Here is a 24,885-nt window from a genome sequence, read left to right on the forward strand (position 1 = left end):
CTATATTTTATCATGTTTTATCCAGCCCAATCTCACAGCAGTTTATACACATTTTACAAGGTGGTGAGGTCGTACAAATTCGTACAAACTAGCCACCTCATAAAATACGTACAAATTGGCCGTGAGATAGCGTTGCCTTAACAGGGTATATACAGCAATCCTTAAGTTAAATTTACTACTTTTTAATACCTTTTTTACTACCTTCAGAATATTTTTTAAAACCATCACGACACTGAATTGCAAGTGTTAATCATGACCTTTCTATTATTTACACAGATTTTGACATATATAACATACAAAAAAGAATAGATTTAGAGACTGATGTTGACAACATATTGCACATTTATTTCACTTAGTAAATAAAAATAAAACAAACTACATAAATGTGCAATGGAGAGAATGGATAGTTCCAGCACACTGGCTGGCATTCACTGCAAGTTGATGCATTACAAACGGGCATCTTCTATGAACTGTTGCGGATTCACAAACGGGCATCTTCTATGAACTGGTGAACTATTGTTTGCACTTGGGCTATAGGCCTAATATGAACTTGTGGGCATAAAATCCTATGGCAAGTGCCTTAATTTCATGGCCTTTTCCTCAATAGTTTTGTCCATTTTGACCAGTTCCTCTTTTTTCTCTTTGTGTCTCCTTCTAAGTGTGTTTGATTTGGTGATTAGCTGGGCATTTTTGACCCAGCTTTCCCCTCTGCCTCCTCGGCCAATTTTGGGATCATTTTCAAGGATGGCACAGACTTCGTCCAGGACTCTGCATTGCTTCTTGAGCTCCTGTAGTTCGTCCTCTGCGGCCTTCCTTTTCTGTGTTTGAGCATCACTCTCCGTCTTTTTACGCTCTTGCTCCAGGTAGAGCCTGTACTGGGACCTTGCTGAGGCCACAGAAGCCAGCAGGTCCTTGGTTAAAGGCACCTTGAGGACACCACCACAGCTACTGACATTGTCACAGATTAACCTCAGTGCCTCCAAGGATTCACCAAGAAGAACGGATGGCAGAAAATACGGATGCTGCGTTAAATATTTTGATTTAATCGCATGCGTTAACGCGTTAACGTTGACAGCACTACTAAAAACAATTTTCTTGTACCTTGGAGATATACCCCACAGGTCAATAAATGCAGATGGGCCTACAGGTTTCATTCAAGTAACTGCAGGACTTTGGCCAATTTTATTATTTTGTGTAACCAACAGTAAATTAGCCAACATCATCCTATAATATACAAAATCTTTGTGAATAAATAACTCTTCAAATGAGGATTATATTAATTAAGAACTAACCTTTATGTGATGCAACAAATCTTCGACCCTTCCATGTCCCAAAAACTGAGATCCAAAGTATCTGGATTGGACACGGTCATCCTCCCAGTATCGAACATGGATGTCAAGTTGTTTTTTCTTTGACGCCTGATTGAGGCTCTCATCAAACATCAACACGAATGGCCCAGCCTTGTTGATGATATCCACAAGCTGTTTTTTGAAGAACGATGCTAATCAAAATCTGATGATGTACCCGGTTTTGTCTTTACCACACGTGAATGACTGCACGATGTCAGAGTCGGGAAACATTTCTTTAAACAGCTCCGAAATTCCTTTATTGGAGTTCAATGAGTGGTGATTAACTGCAGTGTTCAGACACCACAGAGCCTCCGCGCGCAGTGTTGGTGTGGTGCCCATGACCACCCGAAGGTCAGACGTTGCTGGACCCATAGCGTTGTCCAGTAGGCCTACAGTGGCACTAATTTGCGGCGGTGGTGGTGGAGGTGCAGCCGCGCAGACAGCTGAGATTGGCACGCATTCCATTTTTATGTTTAGTGGATTGCATATGCGACTGAAGTGCGTTAGCTCCCATCCAGTTGACATTGATGTTTTTTTTACACACCAAACAATAAGCCTGCCTGTTATTCCCTACTACAGGCCTGAGCCAGTCCTTAAACGCTGGGTCGTTAACCCAGCTATTAGAAAACTTCCATTTGCCCATGAAGACGATGATGGTTGTCCAGTCGTTGAAGATATGCCTTGAAGCAAGTCTAAAATAAAACTTAAGCCAGCCACTTCTGTTGAGCGCGCAGTGTTCTGAGATGATGCCGAACGACCACTGAATATGACGTCAGCATCAAACATACGTTGAGACGGAGACGAAAGATCTTTGATTATGTGCCCAGAAATGCTAAAGCCCATATTTAAACGAACTAACGCGAACGCAGATAGAATTTCAATCAGAATAGGACACCTGATAGTCTGAAAAAATAATACCTAATTTGGAAAAAAATAAAACCTCTGAGACCACATTTAACACTTTTAATGGCCTTAAATTTGACAATTTTTATTTATCACTTTTTAATGCTTTTTAAAACCCCGCGGACACCCTGACTTAACCATGTATATTTTACAATAAAAGAGTTACAGTAACAGAAATCAGTTTGTTACATTAAAAAAGATAATTTCCTTTCAACTGCTTCAGTAGCTAGCAAATGCTAACTATTACTTCAAAAGTGTAGCTTAACTATTTAAACAGCATGTATGACTGATTTGGCTGAAATAAGGAAAATATCTCAAGAAGAACTAACTTCAGAATGGATCGATTGGAACCGACTTCTGAAGGGAGTCTTAAAAAACATTTGCCAAAGCTTCAATACTCAGAGCTGCTTTTGAGGAATTTAGTCGCAAACACAGCTAATTTACTATATGTGGAATAAGCTTCTATATTTCAAAACTTTTTATGATAAAAATGTTACAGAAACAGAAGATTTGTTCGTTAAATTGAAGAAGTATCTACTGCTCCTAAAACTGCTTTAGTAAAAGCTAAATATTAAGCTAGCTAGCCACTAGTAAAAGCTAACTATTCCTTCAAAAGTGTAGCTTGAATGTTTAGACAACATGAAGAAATAAAGACCATTAGGAAACTAGACGAATTTCAACGAGCAGTTAACTAACTAAAAGTAGAAATAATCTTGTATGTTTGATCACTTTTTACAATAAAAATGTTACAAAAATTGAAAAATATGCGGCCCCTAAAAATGTTTCAATGTACAGTAACTAAACAGTAATAGCCTACTACTACTTTAAAAGAGCAGTTTGGCTTTAAACTGAGTAGTTTGTGTCTTGGGAAGCAACAATTTCAAAGCAGTTTCCCAAACACTGTTCTTAGCTCCCAAAAAAACAGCTGAAAATATCAGAAGCTGAACGCTTGAGCTGGGAGAAGATCAGGGATTTATTATATATGTGATACACTGTTCAGAAGCAGATACTCATGCAGGAGAACCATAGCGGCATCATCATTTCATCTGAAATCAACTTCTCATCATCTTCACTCCGATTGTTGTTGTTTTTGAAAATTGATGCCGCAGTCTTCTCGCCAGGGTACAGGATCCTGTCAGACGCCATCAGTCATAGAGCGCCTCTAATGTTTAGATTGTGGCTCTCATATGGATACCATAAACACATTCATCACATCTGTAGTTACAGCAGAATCACAACATTGATAACTCAACCATCGGAGGATGGCACCTGCTGATAGAGGACTGCAATAGTAACAAACAACTGGTTTTACTCAGGATTCTGCAATCTTTCAGCTTTGTGTTTTTATAATTGCATGTCAAAGGAATAGCTCATCCAAAAATGAATGAAATAAATGGATAAAACTGATAAAACTTTTTTTTTTCTTAAAACAGCCTAGAGGAGACTATACAGGGCCAAATGTATTTCAGTAAATTAGTACAATTAGTATGTTTCATTCCATAAAACATATTGTAATTACAGAATACAATGGTGGTACGGGACAAGTTCGTTTTTCTTTCTCTATTTGTCACTTCCTGGCAAATCCATAGAGCTTTTTAGCACAAGTGCAAAAATAAATAAATAAATACACAAATACATAAATAAATAAAAATTGCCACTGATGCATGTTATGTGCGCAATTATTTCTATTCAATTGCTGTGCATTTAATTAATATAAAAATGAGATAAAACAACATTTAAGTGTTTAAGAAAACAAAAAGTATCACATTCTGGAAAACTGATGAAAAATTATAATGGAAATGGAATCTAAAGCCACTGGGGAAACCACTAAATGTAATAAATTACTTTATTACATTTTACATTAAGTCATTTAGCAGAAGCTTTATGCAAAGCGACTTACATATTAGGACAATGGAAGCAATCAAAATCAACAAAAGAGCAATGATATATAAGTGCTATAACAAGTCTCAGTTAGCTTAATCGCAGTAGCAAGGGCTTTTAAATAATATAATAAATAAAAAGAAAACTGATAGAATAGAAAAAGAATACAGCAAGCTGGAGCACATAAGTCTGAAGTAATTAATTTAGGTAAATGGGTGCAGAGCCAGTGCTGGTTTTATATGCAAACATCAATGCCTTGAATTTTATGCAAGCAGCTATTGGTAACCACTTTTGGGAACGTTACTTTAAAAAAGTAATTAGTTATAGTTACTCACTACTTGTTCCAAAAATTAACTGAGTTAGTAACTGAATTACTCTATAATAAAAGTAACTCGTTACCAGGGAAAGTAACTATTTGCGTTACTGTATAAAAAAAAAGTTGCTATATGTCAAATGTTTTTTTTTTTTTAGCAGTTTTTACAAGTCCGTTGAAATGAGTAGAACAGACAGGTGTTCGTACATAACTTTTGATATTTATTGCACGTCAATAAATATCAAAATATCAACAGACAGCAAGAGTTTTATCCTGCACTTCAAGTATTATCTTTGTAAGAAAAGTGTTTTTGGCCACTAGCTTTGTAGATGCGTGTGTCACACATTACATGCACGTTCTTGCCTTTGACCACAATGAATTTGAAGTAGTGCTTATAATGCCAACTTTTCATCGGATTGCTCCTGACTCGCCATTTCTGCTGCTGCGAATCTCTGTGTAGCTGTTGCGTGTGTGTGTGTGTGTGTTTGTGTGTGTGTGTTTGGCGCCACTGGCGCATGTGCCTGCATGTGTGCCGGCATGTGTGTAAAAACACTGGCTCTGATTGGCTACCATGAAACACATGACTCTGCCTTAGCCAATCATAATCGCTTATCTCGTTATTAACCCACCTGCTCACTCTCTGTGTGAGCCAGGGGTGCGTTCGGATTGCATAGTTTATTAAATCAATGCATAGTAACGCACCACATTTAACGTTCAGTAATGTTAACGGCGTTTTAACGACGGGAAAAGTAATTAGTTAGATTACCCCGTTACTGAAAAAATAACGTTGTTACCTAAGGCTGTTCTTTTAAACGCTGTTATTCCAAACACTGTTGGTAACCAGTGCAAATTGATAAACAGAGTTGTGACGTGCATTCTTTTTAGCTCATAAAAAATTGATCTGGCAGCTGTGTTCCTGTCACACACCTGGACTCATTTTGTGTGTTTTTGCCCCTGTGACCCAGTTTCTGTCTTCCGTGTTCGGTTTGATTAGTTCCCAGGTGTGTCTATTCTATTTCCCCATGTGTTCCATGTCCCGGTTAATTTAGTCATGCCATCCACCTGTGTTTTCCCAATTATCGTTTGTATAAAAGCCTTGTCCTTTCAGTTCTGTTTTGTCGGGTCTACTCGTCTACTAGTTACTTGTCTACTTGTCCATTTGTTACTCGTTACTAGTCACTTGTCAACTTGTCTACTTGTCCACTTGTTACCTGTTACTTGCCACTTGCCACTTGCCACCTGTTGTTTACTACTTACCTTGCCTATGTTTGATTTAATAAATCCTTGTTTCGTTTATCCCTCGGCTCCGTGTTCCTTCCAGCAGCGTAAGCCGTGACAGAAGACCCGACCTAAAAAGTTAAAAACTGCGTGTTTTCCCTCCGTTTTGTTTTCCGTTTTTTCACAGTCTTTTTCTTTCCGTAGTGTGTCATGGATCCCCTCTATCGCCCCGAATACCTCCTCCTCCTGCTGGAGCAGGAGGGACTGTCTCTCGAGGACCATACCAGACGGTTTCTCTTGATAGCTAATGCCACCAGCTACCCGGACCACGCGCTCTGCACCTTTTATCACGCCAGCCTGAACTCCAGGTGCAGAGCGTTGTCGCCCGAAGATGGTCCTCGGGAGGATTTCGCCGCATTCATAGAGTGGAATCTGGTGAGAAATGGGTCACCTCTCACGGTCGGCCCAATGGAGGATCTCGCCAGGTCCACTCTGGACCCAGAGCCCAGCCTACAATCTCCCCACGGTACGAGGCATAAGCCCGAGCCCACCGATGACGGAGAGCCAGAGAGCAACCCGTCAGACCAGGTGCGAGAGCCGGCGACACTGCCCACCACGAGGGAGCAAAATGTGGAGCGCCAAATGGGTCAAAATGAGGGGGTTTCCAATTCACCTATGTCAGAACCTCCTTTAAGCCCAGGACGGGCTCCTGATCCTCCGTTAAGCCCAGGACGGGCTCCTGATCCTCCGTTAAGCCCAGGACGGGCTCCTGATCCTCCGTTAAGCCCAGGACGGGCTCCTGATCCTCCGTTAAGCCCAGGACGGTCTCCTGATTCCCCGTTAAGCCCAGGACGGGCTCCTGATCCTCCGTTAAGCCCAGGACGGGCTCCTGAACCCCTGTTAAGCCCAGGACGGGCTCCTGAACCCCTGTTAAGCCCAGGACGGGCTCCTGAACCCCCGTTAAGCCCAGGACGGGCTCCTGATCCTCCGTTAAGCCCAGGACGGGCTCCTGATCCTCCGTTAAGCCCAGGAAGGGCTCCAGCCCCAGAGCTTACTCCAATGCCTGCTCCTCCAAAATTCCCACCCTCCCACCCACTCCTGCCTCCTCCTCCGCTGTCGTCTGGCTGCCCCTCTGCTCGCCCTCAGCCTACCATCATTGTGGTGCGAGCTCAGCGGGACCGCCATCCTCCAGCGACGCCTTGGTCGGCGTCTCCCTCACCTCCGCCTCCAGCCTCTGAGGCCTGGACTCCGCCTCGGCCCGTTGACCCGTCGGCTCCACCATGGCTCCACATGCTCTGCCTGGCTCCCTCGTCCCTCCGGGCCCGCCTTGGTCTGGCGTCGTCCATCCTATGCCTCGGGACTCCACTCCTCCGGCTTCGCCTCATCCCTCCGTCCCTCCGGCTCCGTCAGGCTCCTTCATCCCCTCGGCTACACCTCAGTCCTCGGTCACTCTGGCCTCACCGCGGCCTTCCGGATCCACATTGCCGCGTCAGTCACCAGAGCCATCAGTTCCGCCTAGGACCTCCGGCTCCTCCCCGTCACCCTGGCTCTTCGGCTCTCCGCCTCGGGCTCCTCCTCCACTTGCTCCGTTGCCGTGGGTCGAGTCCCTGGAGTCGGTGACCATTCCTCCTCCATGGCTCCTTCCTCCGTCGGCCCCACCTTGGGCCGTTATGGCTGTGGCCTGGGTCCTGCTGGGTACCTCCTGCTTCAGATCCTTCCTGTCTCCTCCCTGGCTCCTCCCTCCGTCATCTCCTCCCTGGCTCCTTCCTCTGTAGTCCCTGTCTGCTGGCCCCCTCCTGGGAGGCTGTCCTCCACCGGAACCTCCTCCCAAGTTCCCACCCATGCCTCCCTTTGTTGTTTCTACGGTGCGAGGACGCACCTACCGGGAGGGGGGAGTACTGTCACACACCTGGACTCATTTTGTGTGTTTTTGCCCCTGTGACCCAGTTTCTGTCTTCCGTGTTCGGTTTGATTAGTTCCCAGGTGTGTCTATTCTATTTCCCCATGTGTTCCATGTCCCGGTTAATTTAGTCATGCCATCCACCTGTGTTTTCCCAATTATCGTTTGTATAAAAGCCTTGTCCTTTCAGTTCTGTTTTGTCGGGTCTACTCGTCTACTAGTTACTTGTCTACTTGTCCATTTGTTACTCGTTACTAGTCACTTGTCAACTTGTCTACTTGTCCACTTGTTACCTGTTACTTGCCACTTGCCACCTGTTGTTTACTACTTACCTTGCCTATGTTTGATTTAATAAATCCTTGTTTCGTTTATCCCTCGGCTCCGTGTTCCTTCCAGCAGCGTAAGCCGTGACAGTTCCATTCCATTGCAATCATACTTGCAATTTAACTTTGCATGCAAAATCTATACACAAGTCTATGTGCATTAAGTAACATTAAATTAAATTTACATTTGCATCCAGCAATCCAAAATAAAAATCTGTGGACAGAACCTTAATGCTATATGCATTTTATCATGTTCATGCATTCACTGAGAATTATGGAAAATGTTTTCTGGTTGCACAATCCTCTCGCTCGGATTCCATGTGCATAGCAAAGCACCGCACACGCTGCTAATCTTTAACACTTCAAAAATCATTAGTCTTGCAGTCTGCTTAGACTGACCTTAAAAACTGGCCAGACTAACAAGGTCTAGGAATTGTGTGTCATGATATATACAGCATTAATGTTTCAGTAATAAATGAAGTGCATAACTCACTCTTGCAGCGAGGTCGCTCATTCCTCCAGCTCCACGTCCCATTGGATGTACAGTGAATGTGGGCAGGGCCGAGCAGATAATAGCCGGCATTGCAAGTAAAGGCTACTTTAGTGCCGTATTCGTAACGAGAGCCATTGACGATCCTCCATTTGCCGTGATCCAGGGTGAAGGAGCCGATACTAGGACAGACCACAACTGAGAGGAAATCAGTAGCATGGTTAAAATGTTTGTATGGCACTTAACAAATGTGATTTACAATCACACAACAATTTTCACTCACTTTCTGAGTCTTTTTTTGAAAATTCTGTCATCATTTTCTCACCCTCCATTTGTTTCTTTCTTCAGCTGAATATGAAATATATTTTTAAGAATATTGGAACCCAACAGTTGATGGTAGCTGTTGACTTCCATAGTATGGTAAACACTACAATGGACGTTTTGTTATTAAAATATTTTTCAAAATATTTTTTCTTGTGTGTGTTCAACAAGCTAAAAGAAATTCATACTGTCACGGTTCATGAATGCACCGTTTCCTGCTCGTCTCATGTTACGTCATGTTGATTGTTTCATGTGGGTGTTACACAGCAGCTCATTCCACCAGCCTACTTAATGACCTGTCTTTCGTCTCTTGTTTGTCAGATCATTGTTTGAGGTCCTCCGTGATTTTTGTCTGTGTTCCATCTGCTCAGCTACGTTTGTGTCTTGTTCCTGTTCGGTCGCTATTGGAATTACCAGTCATCATACGGATCCCTCACCAACACCCACCTGCGCACTCAATCACCTCCTCACCAGTCTGTGCTGCCATCGAGGTCCCTGCGTCACCCACCATCAACCCAGCCTGGCAATACTTCTCTAATAAACATAATTTACTTGCAACTGCTTCCTGTCCTTAATTCGAACATGACACATACAGGTTTGACAACTCAAAGGTGAATAAATAATGAGAGAATTAACATTTATGGATATACTGTCCCTTTAAGTTTAGGGTTGACGAGATATTTTAATTATAGTAAGTCATTTATTAGATAAAAAATACAGTAAAATCAGTAATATTATAAAATATATTTATAATTTAAAATGGCTGTTTTCTATTTTAATATATTTTCAAATGTCTTTTATGCCTGTGACAGAATTTTCAGCATCATTACTCAATTCTTATATGGTGCTCAAAAACATTTTTTTTGTAATTGTCCTTGTTGAAAAACAAAGTTACTCCATACTTTTGTATAAACTTTTTTTCAAGAATCCTTGATGATGAGTTCAAAAGAACAATTTATTTGCATTAAACATTTCATAACAAATATCTTTACTTTCAACTTTTGATCAGTTTAGTGCACCCTTGCTGAATAAAAACATCCATTCTTTCAAAGAAAAAACTAAAGTCTTACTGACTTACTATTCACCATGATTTGATTACCTAAGTGCTACTGCTTCCTACTAGTGTTAATAAGGCCTTTCTCATAGCGCTAGCATATAGATTAGTCTCAAAGCTAACAGCCAAGGACTTCAAGCCACAATGCTCCTATTTTTAATTCATGAGGGTCTTTAATATAGCTCACTGTTACCAGACATGAGCAGTATAACCATTTAAACCCTTAAATGTTTTGATGACTGGAAACCAGGACGTCTGTCTCACCTGTGCAGCGAGGGATTTTATTGTGGTTGCTCCACGTGCCGTCAGCCTGACACACAGTGCTGGTCACCTCTTTAGAGGACAGACGAAAGCCATCGTTGCAGAGGTAGGTTGCTCGTGTTCCTGCTGAATAATCAGCAGCCAGCATGCCTCCATTCACAGGGGCCACCGGGGGCCCACAGGACACAGCTAGAAAAGACAACGAGATGAGCTTGACTTTGCTTTGAAACCCTCAACAAAGAACATGGAATTAGTTCACTTTCCTTTTGTTTTCCATGAAGAATGGCACACAGAGGATTTGGGAAATAGAAATTAATTCTTATTTAGAACTGATTCCAAAAATGTACAAACTGGATTTTCTTTATGTTCACATCTGATAGCAGAACATCTGCAAAACACGACGTCACATTCTTTCAAACTTGTGCATGGAAATCAAGAAACTTTCGAGGGTGCAACTTATTGTTTCCCGCGATTAGAAAGTTTAGTTAATGCATTTTGTCATGTTATATATTCTGTGCTGTCTTAAAAGTAGAAATGCGTGGCTTGCAATACATGCCTCGCGGATAAACTAAATCCAAAGACTGGATTTAAAGAGAAAACAAAGACGGTGAAGCTCCAAATGCAAATAATGTGAATGTATAATAACCTGTTGTTTCACCCAATAATTATATAATACAATTTACTAGAAATATGAAAGAGATCTCTGAAGGGCAGTGAATATATTAAGAATTATTTCCAAAAACCTTCTTCAAATCAGTCCACTCCAAGTAACTACATATACACATACTAGAAAAGTATAAGATACAGTTAGTTTAAGTCAGAATAAAAATATTTAGAATATATGTAGAATTAACCCTCATGTTGTGGTCCAGTCATTTTGAACAGGAGAGATTTTTCTTCCCCCTAAAAATGTCCAGTGCAAATTAATGTTATTGCATTGGAATAAAACATAGTGACTTTATTTACACATGGAATAACAACCCCCCCAAAAAATTACTTTTGTACTTTTAGGGATTTCATATTCCACCTTGATACACTTGTGTTGAGTTGCCTATTAAAATCTGCTTATAAATATGTCATTATGCTATATTATTACCAAATACTGTATTCAATCAAACTTGTATTTCAATTAGCACATTTTGTATTTATATTGGAACTGATCTGATATGCACCTCAGTTTTTGAGTGAACATTGGCAAAAAATAAATAAATAAAAAAATAAAAAACACCACAACAACAAGGGCTCCTTACGAAAAAAAGTTGACTAAAAGATTAAATCCGATATTTGGTAACAATAAAGCATAATAAAGCATTCCAGCATTTATTTATGCACTATTAAAATCAAAAGTTGTGCACTGTGACTTAACATGAAGTAAGTGAACAACTGTATTTTCATTAACATCAACTAAAATTAATAAATTATGTAATAAATGTATTGTTCATTGTTTGTTCATGTTAGTTAATACATTAATGGAACCTTATTGTAAAGCGCTATCTTCTAAATTTACCAGCACTTTTAAAAAGCAGATCATTTTTGATCTGGAACACCAAATTAGGTGAAGGATTTTCAGCGCAGCACAAGGGGATAAGAAATGTCCATGCAAGAAACCCCTATACAGACACTTTCCTTTGCAATGGCAGTTCGTTAACATCAGCTTCCTCGTTAACCTATCCACAAGAGCTAGTCACAAAAGTAATTGGACCAAAGCATTGCTGCACACACACCTACGTGGCTAGTTTTCCAGCAGATGAGGGCAGGTGAGGTCAACATCGATTCAGTTAGCGCTGAATGAACTTTGAATTAGCACTTTCCCTACAGAGACCAGGATGTGCAAAACAACCCATTTTCAAAACTAGTTGGTGGAGCAATGAAACAAATAGTCAACCAGTCTTAAGTCTCAAAATCTGCCGATCTGTCATAAAATCCCTTAAATAGTCAAATCCACTTTCTTAATGACAGGAAGTGGCATCATTTTGGAGGGGAAACAAACATTTGTAAATATTAGCCAAGGATTTGTTGAGCTCAGTGAAGTTTAGCAGTGATGTTAGTGGGTTTATGCCACTCTAAAACATTCATCCTGTTTGATAAACTCACAGAAAACAGTTTATTACCAACATTTCAAAAGATAAATATCAAAATTTACTTCAAGAAATCTTTGTGTAAACTAACTGTCAGTCCCTCAAGTTATCCCTTTATTTGCATTCTTCTTGAAATTGTTCAAATAATCAAGTTATAATTAATAAAGCTAACTAATAAAAGGCCTGTTATGTCTTTTTATAAATTCTTTCTTAAATTGAAACACCAATGCATTCATTTTCAAAGTTAACATAGCAGGAATGACTCTCCACTGCATTTGACCTCGTCAAGTCCACACAGTGAATGGAAGGTCTTAACACGGTCATGTGTGAGCAAACAGGGCTGTAATTAGCCAGCATGGCAAAAATGTGTAATTAAAGACATGGAAAAAGTGCTGGAGTTTGCTCAAAGCAAAATCAATATAGCAATGAAACATAATAGGTTGTCCACTTACTGAGTGCTTAAATTCGAAACAAATAAATTCAACAAAACAACAGCACTCGTATTAATGCTAATAAAAGCTTAGCAGTAAGCTTAGCAGTAAACCTCATTCGGCCGTCTTAATTAGCCAGAAACTACGATAATTGATCAGTGATGCTGGCATTTGCCACAGTCCGTCTTTGCAGCAGTCTCAACAATCTCAATAATATTCCAAATCAACACAATATGCAAAAATAACCATATCAGATATTCTAGTAATGCAGTTGTTTTCTTGATACTAGCTAATTAATGTTAACAAAATCAAATATATTGGTGTCTTCAGATGAGGTAATTACCTAAGCATACAAAACTTTGAGAAATAGTTCACCCAGAATATAAATGTATGTTTTTAACTCATGTTTGTCGTTTAATTTTTGGGTGCCTTTTTAATTTATGCTTATTATAATGATATTGACTTTTATATTGTATAGGGCTGTGCAAAAAATCGAATGCGATTTTCCTGCACATCTCATCAGTAAAGATGCTCCTGTAATTAGAAGTAATTACAGCATGTGCGTTCAGATCAGGGTTGCCAGGTTTTCACAACAAATCCTTCCCAGTTGCTTCTCAAAACTAGTCCAAAACTAGCCCAATCGCATTTCCAGGAGGTTCCCTGATAAAAATTGCTTCCCGGGGTTAAAATATACAATTTTTGGAAGGGTTGCCTTGGTAAAATTCGCATTTTAGGGGCTAAATATCACGTTATTTGTATTGGGGTTGCTTCAAACCGTGGATATGAAAAACAATCGCAGACTTGGCAACACTGGTACATGTGGAGCGGCAGTTACTACACAGAGTCGTAGTCTACCGACAACTAACACAAAATCGTTTTTAAAATCGACAAAGAATCCCCTGCGATTTTAACATCGATTTTGTGTAGATTGTCAGTGAATTACGGCTCGGTGTAGTAAATGCCAACCAGTGTTGCCAAGTCTGAGGTTGTTTTTCATGTCCGAAGGTCGAAGCAACCCCAATACAAATAACGTCATATTTAGCCCCTAAAATGTGAATTTTTACCAAGGCAACCCTGCTAAAAACTTATTTTTTAACCCCGGGAAGCAATTTTTATCGGGGAACCACCTCGAAGCACGATTGGGCTAGTTTTGGACTAGTTTTGAGAAGCAACTGGGCAGGATTTGTTGTAAAAACCTGGCAACCCTGATCCGAACGCACGTGCTGGAGATATACTACTAATTACGGAGCGTCTTTACTGGTGAGATGTGCATGAAAATCGCATTCGATTTTTTGCACAGCCCTAATATTGTATAATGTATAATGATCACATCTCTTATCTAGCAAGCACCAGCCCACTGTTTCAGAAACTACAAATTCAAAACCTTAAAAAAAGCCTTCAAATACATCAAATTATCTTCTTCCTTCAGCAGATTCTCCTCCTGGACTGTTTCTAGAATTAAAACACAATGAGGTCCTGCTATCTTGAGCCGTCTGCTCATTCACTTTGTCATAGTATTAAAATCTGCTCAAAATTCATATCCTTTCTCAGTTACCCATTCACTCTTTATATTTTTGTTTTGCTGCCTTTTTTATTATTATTGTTATTTTCAAGTGGTGATTTATTTTTGATTTGAGTGAAGGTAATTGAACATGTCCCTTTGGGTTTTTTCCCCTCGTTGAGTTTTGCCAGTGAATGTTAAATCACACAATTCTTTTGCACAAGTGATTGTCAGTTAAATTAGCCTTCACGGTCAACTCAAGGAAATGCAATTTTTGTAAACTCAAGAAAATACTAATAAAGACATCACCTTGACATGCAGGCAGAGACGAGTCCCAGGCCAGATAACCGAGCTCAGTTCTCTTGCAGACAGCCATATTTTTCCCGATGAGCCTGAAGCCGCGGTCACAGGCCCAGCGGACGACGCTGTTGACGTGTCCGCCTGTCTGGCTGACCACAAAACCGTGCTGCGGAGAGTCTGGGGTGCTGCAGTACATCGCTACAGATGATAGAACGGATCATTAAGCACTCACACGATACTGACTCAACACATCATTACCACAGATAAATAATTGACAACACTCTACAATAATCATTAAAACCATTATTGCATAATCATGACACTTTAAATGTTTCTGTGTACATTATCTGTACATAATTTAATGCGTTAATGTTATAAATGAACAACAATACATTTACATTGTATAATATACATGTATTTATTGCATTGCATGCATTATTTAATATATATACATTGCATATTATATTACAAAATAAATCATATTAACAATAAAGTGTTACTTAATATTTCTAATCAAATTCTGCCTTCAAGTCTTGTTGCAATGAACATATTTTCGAGTTAAGAATTACCAGTGTAAAACATTGTTATATATATATATATATATATATATATATATATATATATATATATATATTCTCATTACATATTATTAAATAAGTTATGTTAACAATTAAGCATGGCTAAATATTTCTACTCTAACTGTGCCTTTAAGTCTTGTTGCAATTATCATATTTACAAGTTAATTACCACCAATGGGAAAATTTGAGCCCAGATTTTTTTCACATTGGTTGCGGTTAAATGAAAGAATCAAGGTGTTTTATACAGATTATGAGCTGAAAGGCAAGTGCAACAAAAATACATTTCCCATCATTCTCTGTGTACATATATCACATATCAAGTGTACAAATGTGCATCCTTTGCTTTTCATTTTGTTGCTTTAGCACTTAAAACATCCTGTGTCTATCAATAAAAATGAATATGAAATTGCACAATGCATCTACTGTATTTTATTCGTTCACATCATAATTACAACTTCTGAATGTTTCCCTGGAGGATCTGAAAGCAGCATATGACTTCTTTCACACCTTGTGTCTGCAGCACGTAAGCGTTTCATTACATCTTTTGCAATAAAGTAAAAAAAAAAATGTGAGTGAATTACTTACCAGTGTTTGAAAACACACATTTGTGCTTCATGCACAACCAACATGCAGCGACAAGCACAAAACAGCACTTTCTACTCAATTCAGGTCTGACTGAAACCACAATTTGAGCAGTGCACCTCTACATCCATGTACTGTATATTGAATTTGATGTATACAATTTTGAATACTTTTTTTTTCTTTAAGGAAATACTGATATGTTGTAATGCATTAAGGTTATTAACAGCACTTTCTATTAAACTCAAGTTTTACTGAAACCAGGTGTCTTAAGCAGTTCTCCTCATGTATACTAAATTTAACCTGGATCTGGAGTTTTGAATTGCAATTTATACATTTATAAGGAGAAACTGATATGTGCTAATGCAATGTGTTTATTTTCTGTATATGGTACACCCCACACACTTGAACTTTCTGATGAGATGTAGTATATGTACATTTATCTACCTAGAGTGAGCATTTTTATGCACATCTATCATGTTATTTGTGCACAGCCCCATAATTTGCATAAAAGATGTAGCTGGAAACTGGCTGGTGTGGGAGTTCAACGCACACCTCTGTTTGCTGTTTTCCTTACATGCTGCTAAGCAGGATGTGTTCAACAAGCCTGACATGTGAGGTCTAATATATTTTTCTCAAACTTACTGTAAAATTTGTTTAATGATGTAATTACATTCTGCAGAATTATAGGTCTATACATTTTTTTAAGGAACTTCTATTATATTTCCTGACTCCAAAATTACACAAGCATTTGGACACAAACACATGGACAGATGAGACATAGACTTGGACGAAGGTGACATGGGCAGGACAGACAAAAGGGCACGAGAGACATACATAGAACTGAAAGGAATTAACAGTCGGGGATACATACTTTGATACTCACCCACGTAAGTGATACGAAAGCCCTTTTTGTTGGTGCCATGATCAGATGACCAGCGGAGAAACAGCTGGTGACCTGTGGTGGTGATGTTGAAGGGCACGCTGAGATCTCCGCTCAACACAGCCAGACTCTGACTGTAAATATTGGGCCCTGCAAAAAATAAAACAAATGAAAACTGTTTTGCATTTTGAATGTAAATAATTTAGAGTAAAAAGTAAATAGTTAAAAGTTCTGTACAAGGACAGTTTGAAGAAGTTTGCAAACTGCTTATTCAAGAGATTACATGCAATTTAGAATTTAATGATGTCATCGCTGATGGTTTAATTTTGACATTCCGACAGAATCAATGCAACATTTTCAAAATTTAAGGAACAGTTTACCACAAAATTTAAGTTTGCTGAAAATTTACTCACCGTCGGGCCATCCAAAATGTTGATAAGTTTGTTTCTTTATTTTAAACAGAATTATAAAAATGTAGCATTACAACACTTGCTCACCAGAGGATCCTCTGCAGTGAATGGGTGCCGTCAGAATGAGAATCCAAACAGCTGATAAATACCTCACAATAATCCACAAGTATTCCACACCACTCCAGTCCATCAGTTAACATCTTGTGAAGTGAAAAGTTGTGTAAAAAAAAAAAATGGACTGGACTGGAGTGGTGTGGATTATTGTGATGTTTTTTCAGCTGTTTAGACTCTCATTCTGATGGCACCCATTCACTGCTGAGCAAGTGATGTAATGCCAAATTTCTCCAAATCTGTTACAATGAAGAAACAGACTCATCATCACCTCAATAGCTTGGATAAGGGAGTATATTTTCAGCAAGTTTTCATTTTGGGGTGAACTATTACTTTAACAAGAATATTTCCATATGTGGCAATGAGCAAAGAAGATTTCTCTGTTTAAATTCATCATGTGGAAACGTCCATCCTATGGGATTTAACCGATTTAGTTTTAGACACTGGGGAAAGAGCTCCAAAAATTGCTTTTCGGCAAAACATGAACACAAAATCTGGCCTGAGAGGAGAAAATTGGTATTGCTTCTCACTTCCTATTCCACTGGCTCTGCAAATGCCATGGGCATTAATGAGCATCCAATCAATTAGGAGACATAGGGCAATTTGCTGATTGCAAGCACTTAAGTAATTAGCGCTAATGACACTCAGAATGTATTTCGCATTGTCTTTACCATTGCTTTGCTATCAAGAAATACTCTAATCTTTCTAGCGTTTTGCATGTCTGCTGTTCCTAAATGAGGTTTTTTGAGGGGGTATAAAAATATTTCTCTCGTAACGGTCATGGGTCTAAAAAAGCAGCTCTGTTATTTCTCAAACACATTCCCAAGGCTCATAATTTCATTTCAAATTTTCAAGAAAAGCGTCAGAGTTACGACAGGCTAGAGAATAATGACTGTAATATTCAGGGACACAGTTGCACGGGCTGTCAGATGATGCCTGAATATGAGGAATAATTCAAACCCACCATCAAAGATCTCCAGAATATCAAACTCTTTCTCCGTCTGGAAGAGTTCAAAGTGCAGTGTGATGTTGTAGCCCTTCTCTACGTTGATCATCCAGGAGCACATCTGAAGGTTGGGGTAGCTGTCAGGATAACCTGGACTCAGGATTATGCCCGTTGAGTCGAACAGAACTTCATTGTCAGGACATTGCACTAGGAAGAAATCAAATGACCATGCGTTAAATAGTGCAAAAACCAACCCAGGCTCAATGGAAAAACGTGTCTGTGGTGACATTCCTGCAAAAATATATCACAGCATGTTGCTTCTTGAATGTTTCGTGACAGTTTTTAAAAGCAAAATAGCTGCACTAAAACTGTTTAGTTTTATCAGAAAAAGAAGAAGCTTGCAGCTTTTAAATACATAGTCTGTTGCACATATCATGCCAGTTTGGAAATGAAATGCACAGCAAGTGGAATTAAAAGATCAATGCTCTATCGTGTTTGAATGTAATGTACCACCTACACTACATCTGACCCTAAGCCTTCAATAGTGTTAGCAAACATGAAGCTTAAGCAACCGTGACATTTTCATATGCTTCTAACATGTCTATGAGCTTTTTCTTTTTTGTGTTTCATGAGTCTTGTAACAGGTGTAATGCTGTATCAGGTGCGCTACCGAGCAAGCTTACTATCAGAAAAGTCACATATGGAGCTGATTATGTGACGCAAATATAAGAATGTATTAGTTTACAAATCATGAATTACTGTTAATGTGTTTTTGAGGCCATAACATAGTATTGTGCAAGTAACTGTATCAATTAATTTTGTGAAAAAGAATAGAAGTTGTTATTTTATTACTACAAATGTTAATTTTAGCTGAAAGCTGCAATAAATTATATACATAAGAATGTTTCTTAGTTTAAAAAAAATGCATGTAGTTTTTTTCTTTTTTTATGAGACATGCTGGCAAAAACACCATCTGAAAACAAACCAACCCATATAGAATATACTGATTGCATGACATTGTCAATATGTTCTATGCTCCCCCTGAAGAGCACTTGTCATTTCAACCTTATAATCAAGGTTTCTCACCTCATAATTTACTTTTACCTAACATGATGAGAAGTGACAAGTTTCCTGTAATTTTCAGTAATTTGCCTATTCTCACTTAAAGTAAGATGTGACATCTCAATCACAGTCAATAAGAAAATTTTTGCTTAATACAGTTATGTTGAGTGCATTTTTGAACTAATGTGCAGAACTAAATAATGCCACCGAAATACAAAGCTGCTAAAGAATAAAAAATAAAATGTCACTACTCTTTAGAGTGCAATTTTAACTTGAATTGGTCACAGGAAGCTAAATTAGAATTTAAATTTGAATGACAGGAACAGGAATTTACTGAATTGTAATTCGAAGAAAGCATTTTGAACAAAATTGGCAGTTCTTTCACCCTGGTAATTTATTAAATATGATTAAACATGTAAAGACTAAGTGTTTTTAGTTTTTTGTCAAGGCTTTGTCCTTCTAGTTAAAAATTGTCACAGTGCATTTGAATGTCAATGTATTGGAACATTTAATTGCAAGTCTGTAACACCGTGTGCTACCTCTAATATTACCTGCTGTAATATTAAAATCATCAATTCTAAATGTAATTAATATACTTTTATAATTTGGAAGTTATATTGTATACTGTATTTCTAGTAGAAAAGCACAATGCGTTTAAATGTCAATGTATTTCAATGAATTTCAGCTGTAATATTAAACTGACTCAGTTTAAATGTAAAAATGTAGTTAATTTGCTTAAAAACAGTAATTATTTGCTGTAAAGGGATGGTACATACTAATATAAAATATTAGAAACCGGGTAGAATGGAATTTTTTTAAACCTTTTTTCTTTCTAGTTAAAAATTACATCAATGCACTTGCCTCTATTCGTATTCAGGAATTTGACTGAAATTTAAATAATGTTCTGAATGGCACATAATCATTGTGTGAATGTGGGCAAGCAAATCTTTAGGCACTCACAGTTGTGAGAGTTACGTCATGTTGTTTCATATGAAGTTTTAAACACAATGACTCACAACGTTGTACTGCAGTTTTCTTCATCTGGACGTCCAAAAGAGCATGGACACAAATGAGACAGAGTGCTGAATGTGCTGCCAAACTAACCTTGGCAGACCGGAGGAGGACCATCCATCTGCAGTCTCTCGCCCAACCTACAGGTCAAGATCTCGCTCCCGAGCAGTCTGAAGCCCGGCAGGCAGCGGTACCTGATGATGTCTCCTGTTGAGTAATTACACACCCAGATCTTTGGTTCTCAAGTACAACTAGCACTCAACAACACATTAGCTAATTAAGACCTGACCGCTTACACGCTTGTGACAGTAATGATGACAAATGCAGAGTGTCGGGTGTTATTTTCCCCACAGAAAGGGGCATTTTCTTTCACATTATATAAGAAACGCTGCATTGCAAAGGCGGGCACCTTGGGAGCGTCTCTTTAATGAGGGTTCGATGCATGATAAATCTATGCAAACAGATGATCATCAAACATTCCTCAGTCTTACCAATTTCAAATTCATCATCTTCAGCCAGGATCTCTGCGTTGGCGACGCGAGGGGGAGGTTGACAGACACGAAGTTGGTAAGCTGCGAAAGGAACGAGATGAGTGAGGAACGTGATGTTTAGCTGCTGGTTAAGTGATAACGCTTTGAAAACAACCCACACAATGACATCTTAAATCATCACATCTGTCACCAGAGTTTTTCTAAACGTACAACAAAATTATGAGTTGCCACTGCGTAGTATGAATCCCAATCAAGGGTCATAGCATCTGCCTCGCCAAAAATGATTATGTCTTAATGTCTAATTGCAACAGTTTAGAAAAGATGAACATATATATTAAGGACCTATTACTGTTATTATGATAACAGTCACTATTGAGATAATATGTTGAGCTAAACATGTTGTATGCCCTCACTAAGACACATAACTCACAAATGATAAGAAACATTTATGCAAACTGCATCTTGTTGTGAGGCAATACATATAAGGATATGGTTCAGTATCATTCAGTGGCCAATTCATTTATTTTTATGCACATACAAAATGAGATATGAATTAAAACTTCAAATAAGTACTTGAATATTAAAATTATTCATATTAAATGTAATAATCAATTTTCTAATAAATGTAATACTTCTCTGGAATTATAATGGTTAATGGGGTTAAAGGGTTTAATAATAATAATAATATTAATAATAATAATAATAATAATAATAATAATAATAATAATAATAATAATGGTTTTTGCTTTTTTTAATATTAAAATTATTTATTTTAAATGTAATAATTTTTTAAAATTTGCTAATAAATGTAATAATTTGCTGTAATTATTAATGGAAAATAATATTGTAAAATTTAAGGAAAATGGAATATTTTTCAAATTTTCTTAAGAAAAAAAAAAGTTATGCTTGTTCATGCAACCAATACAATGAATGAACACGAAGATTAATAGAATATGAAGATTAATATATGCATTTATAGTACTGGTTAAGGGTTAATAATAATAATAAGTATATATATATATATATATATATATATATACTATATTTATAGAGAGAGAGAGAGAGAGAGAGAGAGAGAGCGAGAGAGAGAGAGATAGATAGATAGATAGATAGATAGATAGATAGATAGATAGATAGATAGATAGATAGATAGATAGATAGATAGAATTAGTGTTATATTTAATTATTAATTTTAACATGTAAAAATTTATGTTGCAAATAATTTGTTGTAATGATTAATATTACATATAAATAATTAGAAAAATTGCAGAAAGTTTATATCATACATTTCCTGAGGAAATGTTTCTTTTTTATGCAAACTGTCGACACAATGAACAAATGCAAAGAAGATTAATAGAGTAAAGGATTTATTCAGATGAGTTTAAGCACCGTTTTATGTATAAGATCTCAGTATCTTAACATCATTAAGATTCACCAGCTCCCAAACTGCTAAATGACCTTTATAATGTTCGTCGCTGCCACTGACAAACAAAAACACATTTCATTTAGAATTCATCATGGGGAGAAAACAGGGACACTCAGAAACACTCTGAACACGAAAAACTCAGCTGTTACTACGCTAACACATTAAAGGCAATTTCAAACCAGAGAATGGGTATTTTGGCAGCTCTGGGACCACAACCATCTTATTTTATTATCTTTTAAAATTCTAATCAGCTTTGTGCTTTGCAGCACTTGACATAACTTCCTTATGCTCTAGTGGTTTATTGGTGAACTTCAAAAGCATCAGCAGAAAATATGCTAAAGCAGATGTTAACGTCCTTTATTGAATAACAGTCTCCCATCACAATTGCCAAATAAATTAGAGAAGACCAATGGGGTTCAAAGGTCATCTGTTGTGTTCAGATGCTATTTTCCGTGTTAAAAGCACTTTTATAACCTACTGATCTGCCTACATTGATAGAATTACAAAGCATCATACACAAAGATTATTGCAGCTGGACACATTTTAAAGCAGCATTGCATGTATTAAAAAAAAAAAAGGATATTTCATAATTGATATTCGCTCAGTGAAATATAGATTGTGGAAGAATCAGGAGATATTTGGATCAAAACAAACTTGAATTTCAATCAAAATCCAAAAGCATTGACAGAATTGAAGCCATTTCTAAATAAAACCCATGCATGTAATGCTTGAGTATTGTGTTGCTAGCATAGCCACATGCTAAATGCAAATCAGTTTTTGAGTCTCCATACCAAGAGTGCATCTGTTTGCATGATGCACACTATGTAGAGCATATCAAATCATCACTTATGAGGTTCCATAACAGTTAGGATGCTGTCTTAGAAGCCAAATGCCTGTGTTTTTTTATAACCTGCTCATTCGGAAATGGCTGTTATTACAGATCCAAACATATTATAGCGCCATCTAAATGTGGCAGCTGCAATAATCGAAGCCATTTTCACGAACACACATGTAATAACATTTTAGCCCTTGTGTTTGAGAGCAGTAAAACACAAAACAAGGGACCAGAAAGCAGCAACGTGACATACTAAACATGCGTTCCAAGGCACACAAACCAGAAAGTTCCTAATGCAATTTCATGCCACAGTTTGGGTTGAATGTATGTACATTCATGCATACATACGGCATAAGTAACATATTCTGTGGGCGTGAGGGAATTAGCCAGGATAATCGAGCTGACAATAAACAACTATAAGCAATCTAAGCCGTCGTGAATGAGGAAGGAAAACTGTGGATGATTCTGCTCACCATGGTAACACAGAACAAAGAATCCGCTGGTGCTGAAGTCGCTGTGGAACTTGAGCAGGATGTGATTGGACGTGCTGGAAACGGCCTCCTGAGGCGAGCTGCCGCTGAATTGACCCATCTGTGGGGACGTTTGTTCAGGGCCGTCCCTATGGGAGACAACAGATCTGTTCAAACCCAGATATGAGACATTAAAAGCCTTCTTTGACTAGTTCAGTCTGCTGATATAATACTTAATCCAGTCTCCATAAGTCGCTCTCCCACGTCTGGAGGTTACGTGTGCAGTGTGTGTCAGTCGGGCTTCAAAACCCTGAATAGACAGCCTGAAATAGTGACTTATACTGTCAATGCAAATGACCGTGGTTCTCAATCAGTTCAAAATCTGTAACAGATTATTAATTAGGGAAACAGTTTTATATAATAAAGTCTAATTTAGTGAGCAATAGAGCAAATAATGGTTTCTGTTGTGGTTATGCAAAATATTTTTTGTTAAGTAATGAATGTGCAATCGTCACTATTATTGATTTTCAATAATATTATCAATTTTACTGAACTGAAACTATCGGATGAGAACAAAACTGAATTGAGGTGGATAATAATTCTATTGTCTTCAATAAGGGAGCTTTAGAGCAGTTGAATCATCTTTATTTGATCAATCATATTTGAAGTATTCTGCAGAATTGAACTGAATTGAGCTGAATAATGACAGGAGCCCAGATTTTTTAATACAAAGGGCCAAAAACAAACATGATTTGAGGATCGCGGGCCAGAAGTAAATGTTGAATTATATCCAAGTATATCTATTTATATTAAATTGCATTCAATTGTTAAAATTAAAATTTTTAAATAGTTACAATTTTAATAGTTAATATTATTTCATTTTTTAATCAAATTCAGTAATATTTGTAACATTTTAATACAAAAAAGTTATATAAAATATCAAACAAAAATATTAAAATATTGATCAAGATTTGCTTGCCCTTGCCCTCACCCTGGGAATTAACCAGGCTGTTTTTGCTATTGTACCCTGAAGACCTCTGTATGTAAATGACTCTTTCCATGAAAATGATTAACAATTGCATTGAGCTTTGAATATGCATTGATATGTAAATGTGGGAGGTCATACATTATTGCGCTTAAGATAAATGATTTTTGAATGAGCCATTGCTGGGGAAGGACATATACAAAGTACATCAAACAGTTATATTTTAGAAAAGCAGGAAAAATCCTATTTTCAATGAGGTGAACACAGGCATCTACATTTTGCTTTCGCACCAGCCACTTGACACTTCAACGTTAATGTTCAGTCAAGGAGGAAATATACGGAAGATGGAAAAGCACAAGAGAAATGTGTGAAACTAAACAGATAAAAGATTAAAATAAAGTGTTACGTAAGTCTCAGCTAAGCAGCAGCATTAGTACAAATGCATTTTTCATGGACGAGGACAAACTCTCTGTGGAGTGCTTGACAAATCATTTTGATAAATCCAAAACTAGACATAGGCAGATAATCAATTTAACTGATATATTTTACACTGCTCTAAACTCCCACTTGGTTACTGCTTCTTTTTACTGATAATGGCATCATCTGATTTCTAAACAGCAGCACTCAACAACAACAACAATTACCATTGAACTTATTAGACAAAACAAAGATGAAAATAAAACTGCCAAAGTATTTATATTAATAATAGTAGTAATAATAACAAAAATAATTCATAATAATAATGTGCAAGTTTATTTTATCTTAGTTTTGTCAA

General features: G+C 37.7%; 1 protein-coding gene across 1 annotated transcript in view; it reads right to left on the bottom strand.

Moving 5' to 3' along the window:
- Positions 1–24,885, bottom strand: part of LOC132103410 (CUB and sushi domain-containing protein 3-like) — a 173,260-nt gene that overhangs the window by 55,314 nt on the left and 93,061 nt on the right. The window contains exons 39-46 of the mRNA XM_059508491.1: positions 23,129–23,274; positions 20,395–20,475; positions 19,997–20,110; positions 17,849–18,037; positions 16,367–16,513; positions 14,333–14,521; positions 10,017–10,202; positions 8,381–8,575 (exon numbers count right to left, since the gene is read on the bottom strand). Coding sequence (XP_059364474.1) covers positions 8,381–8,575; positions 10,017–10,202; positions 14,333–14,521; positions 16,367–16,513; positions 17,849–18,037; positions 19,997–20,110; positions 20,395–20,475; positions 23,129–23,274 — 1,247 coding nt within the window. The remainder of the gene's footprint in view (positions 1–8,380; positions 8,576–10,016; positions 10,203–14,332; positions 14,522–16,366; positions 16,514–17,848; positions 18,038–19,996; positions 20,111–20,394; positions 20,476–23,128; positions 23,275–24,885) is intronic.

This window comes from Carassius carassius, chromosome 24, assembly GCF_963082965.1.
Source record: "Carassius carassius chromosome 24, fCarCar2.1, whole genome shotgun sequence".
Taxonomy (NCBI): domain Eukaryota; kingdom Metazoa; phylum Chordata; class Actinopteri; order Cypriniformes; family Cyprinidae; genus Carassius; species Carassius carassius.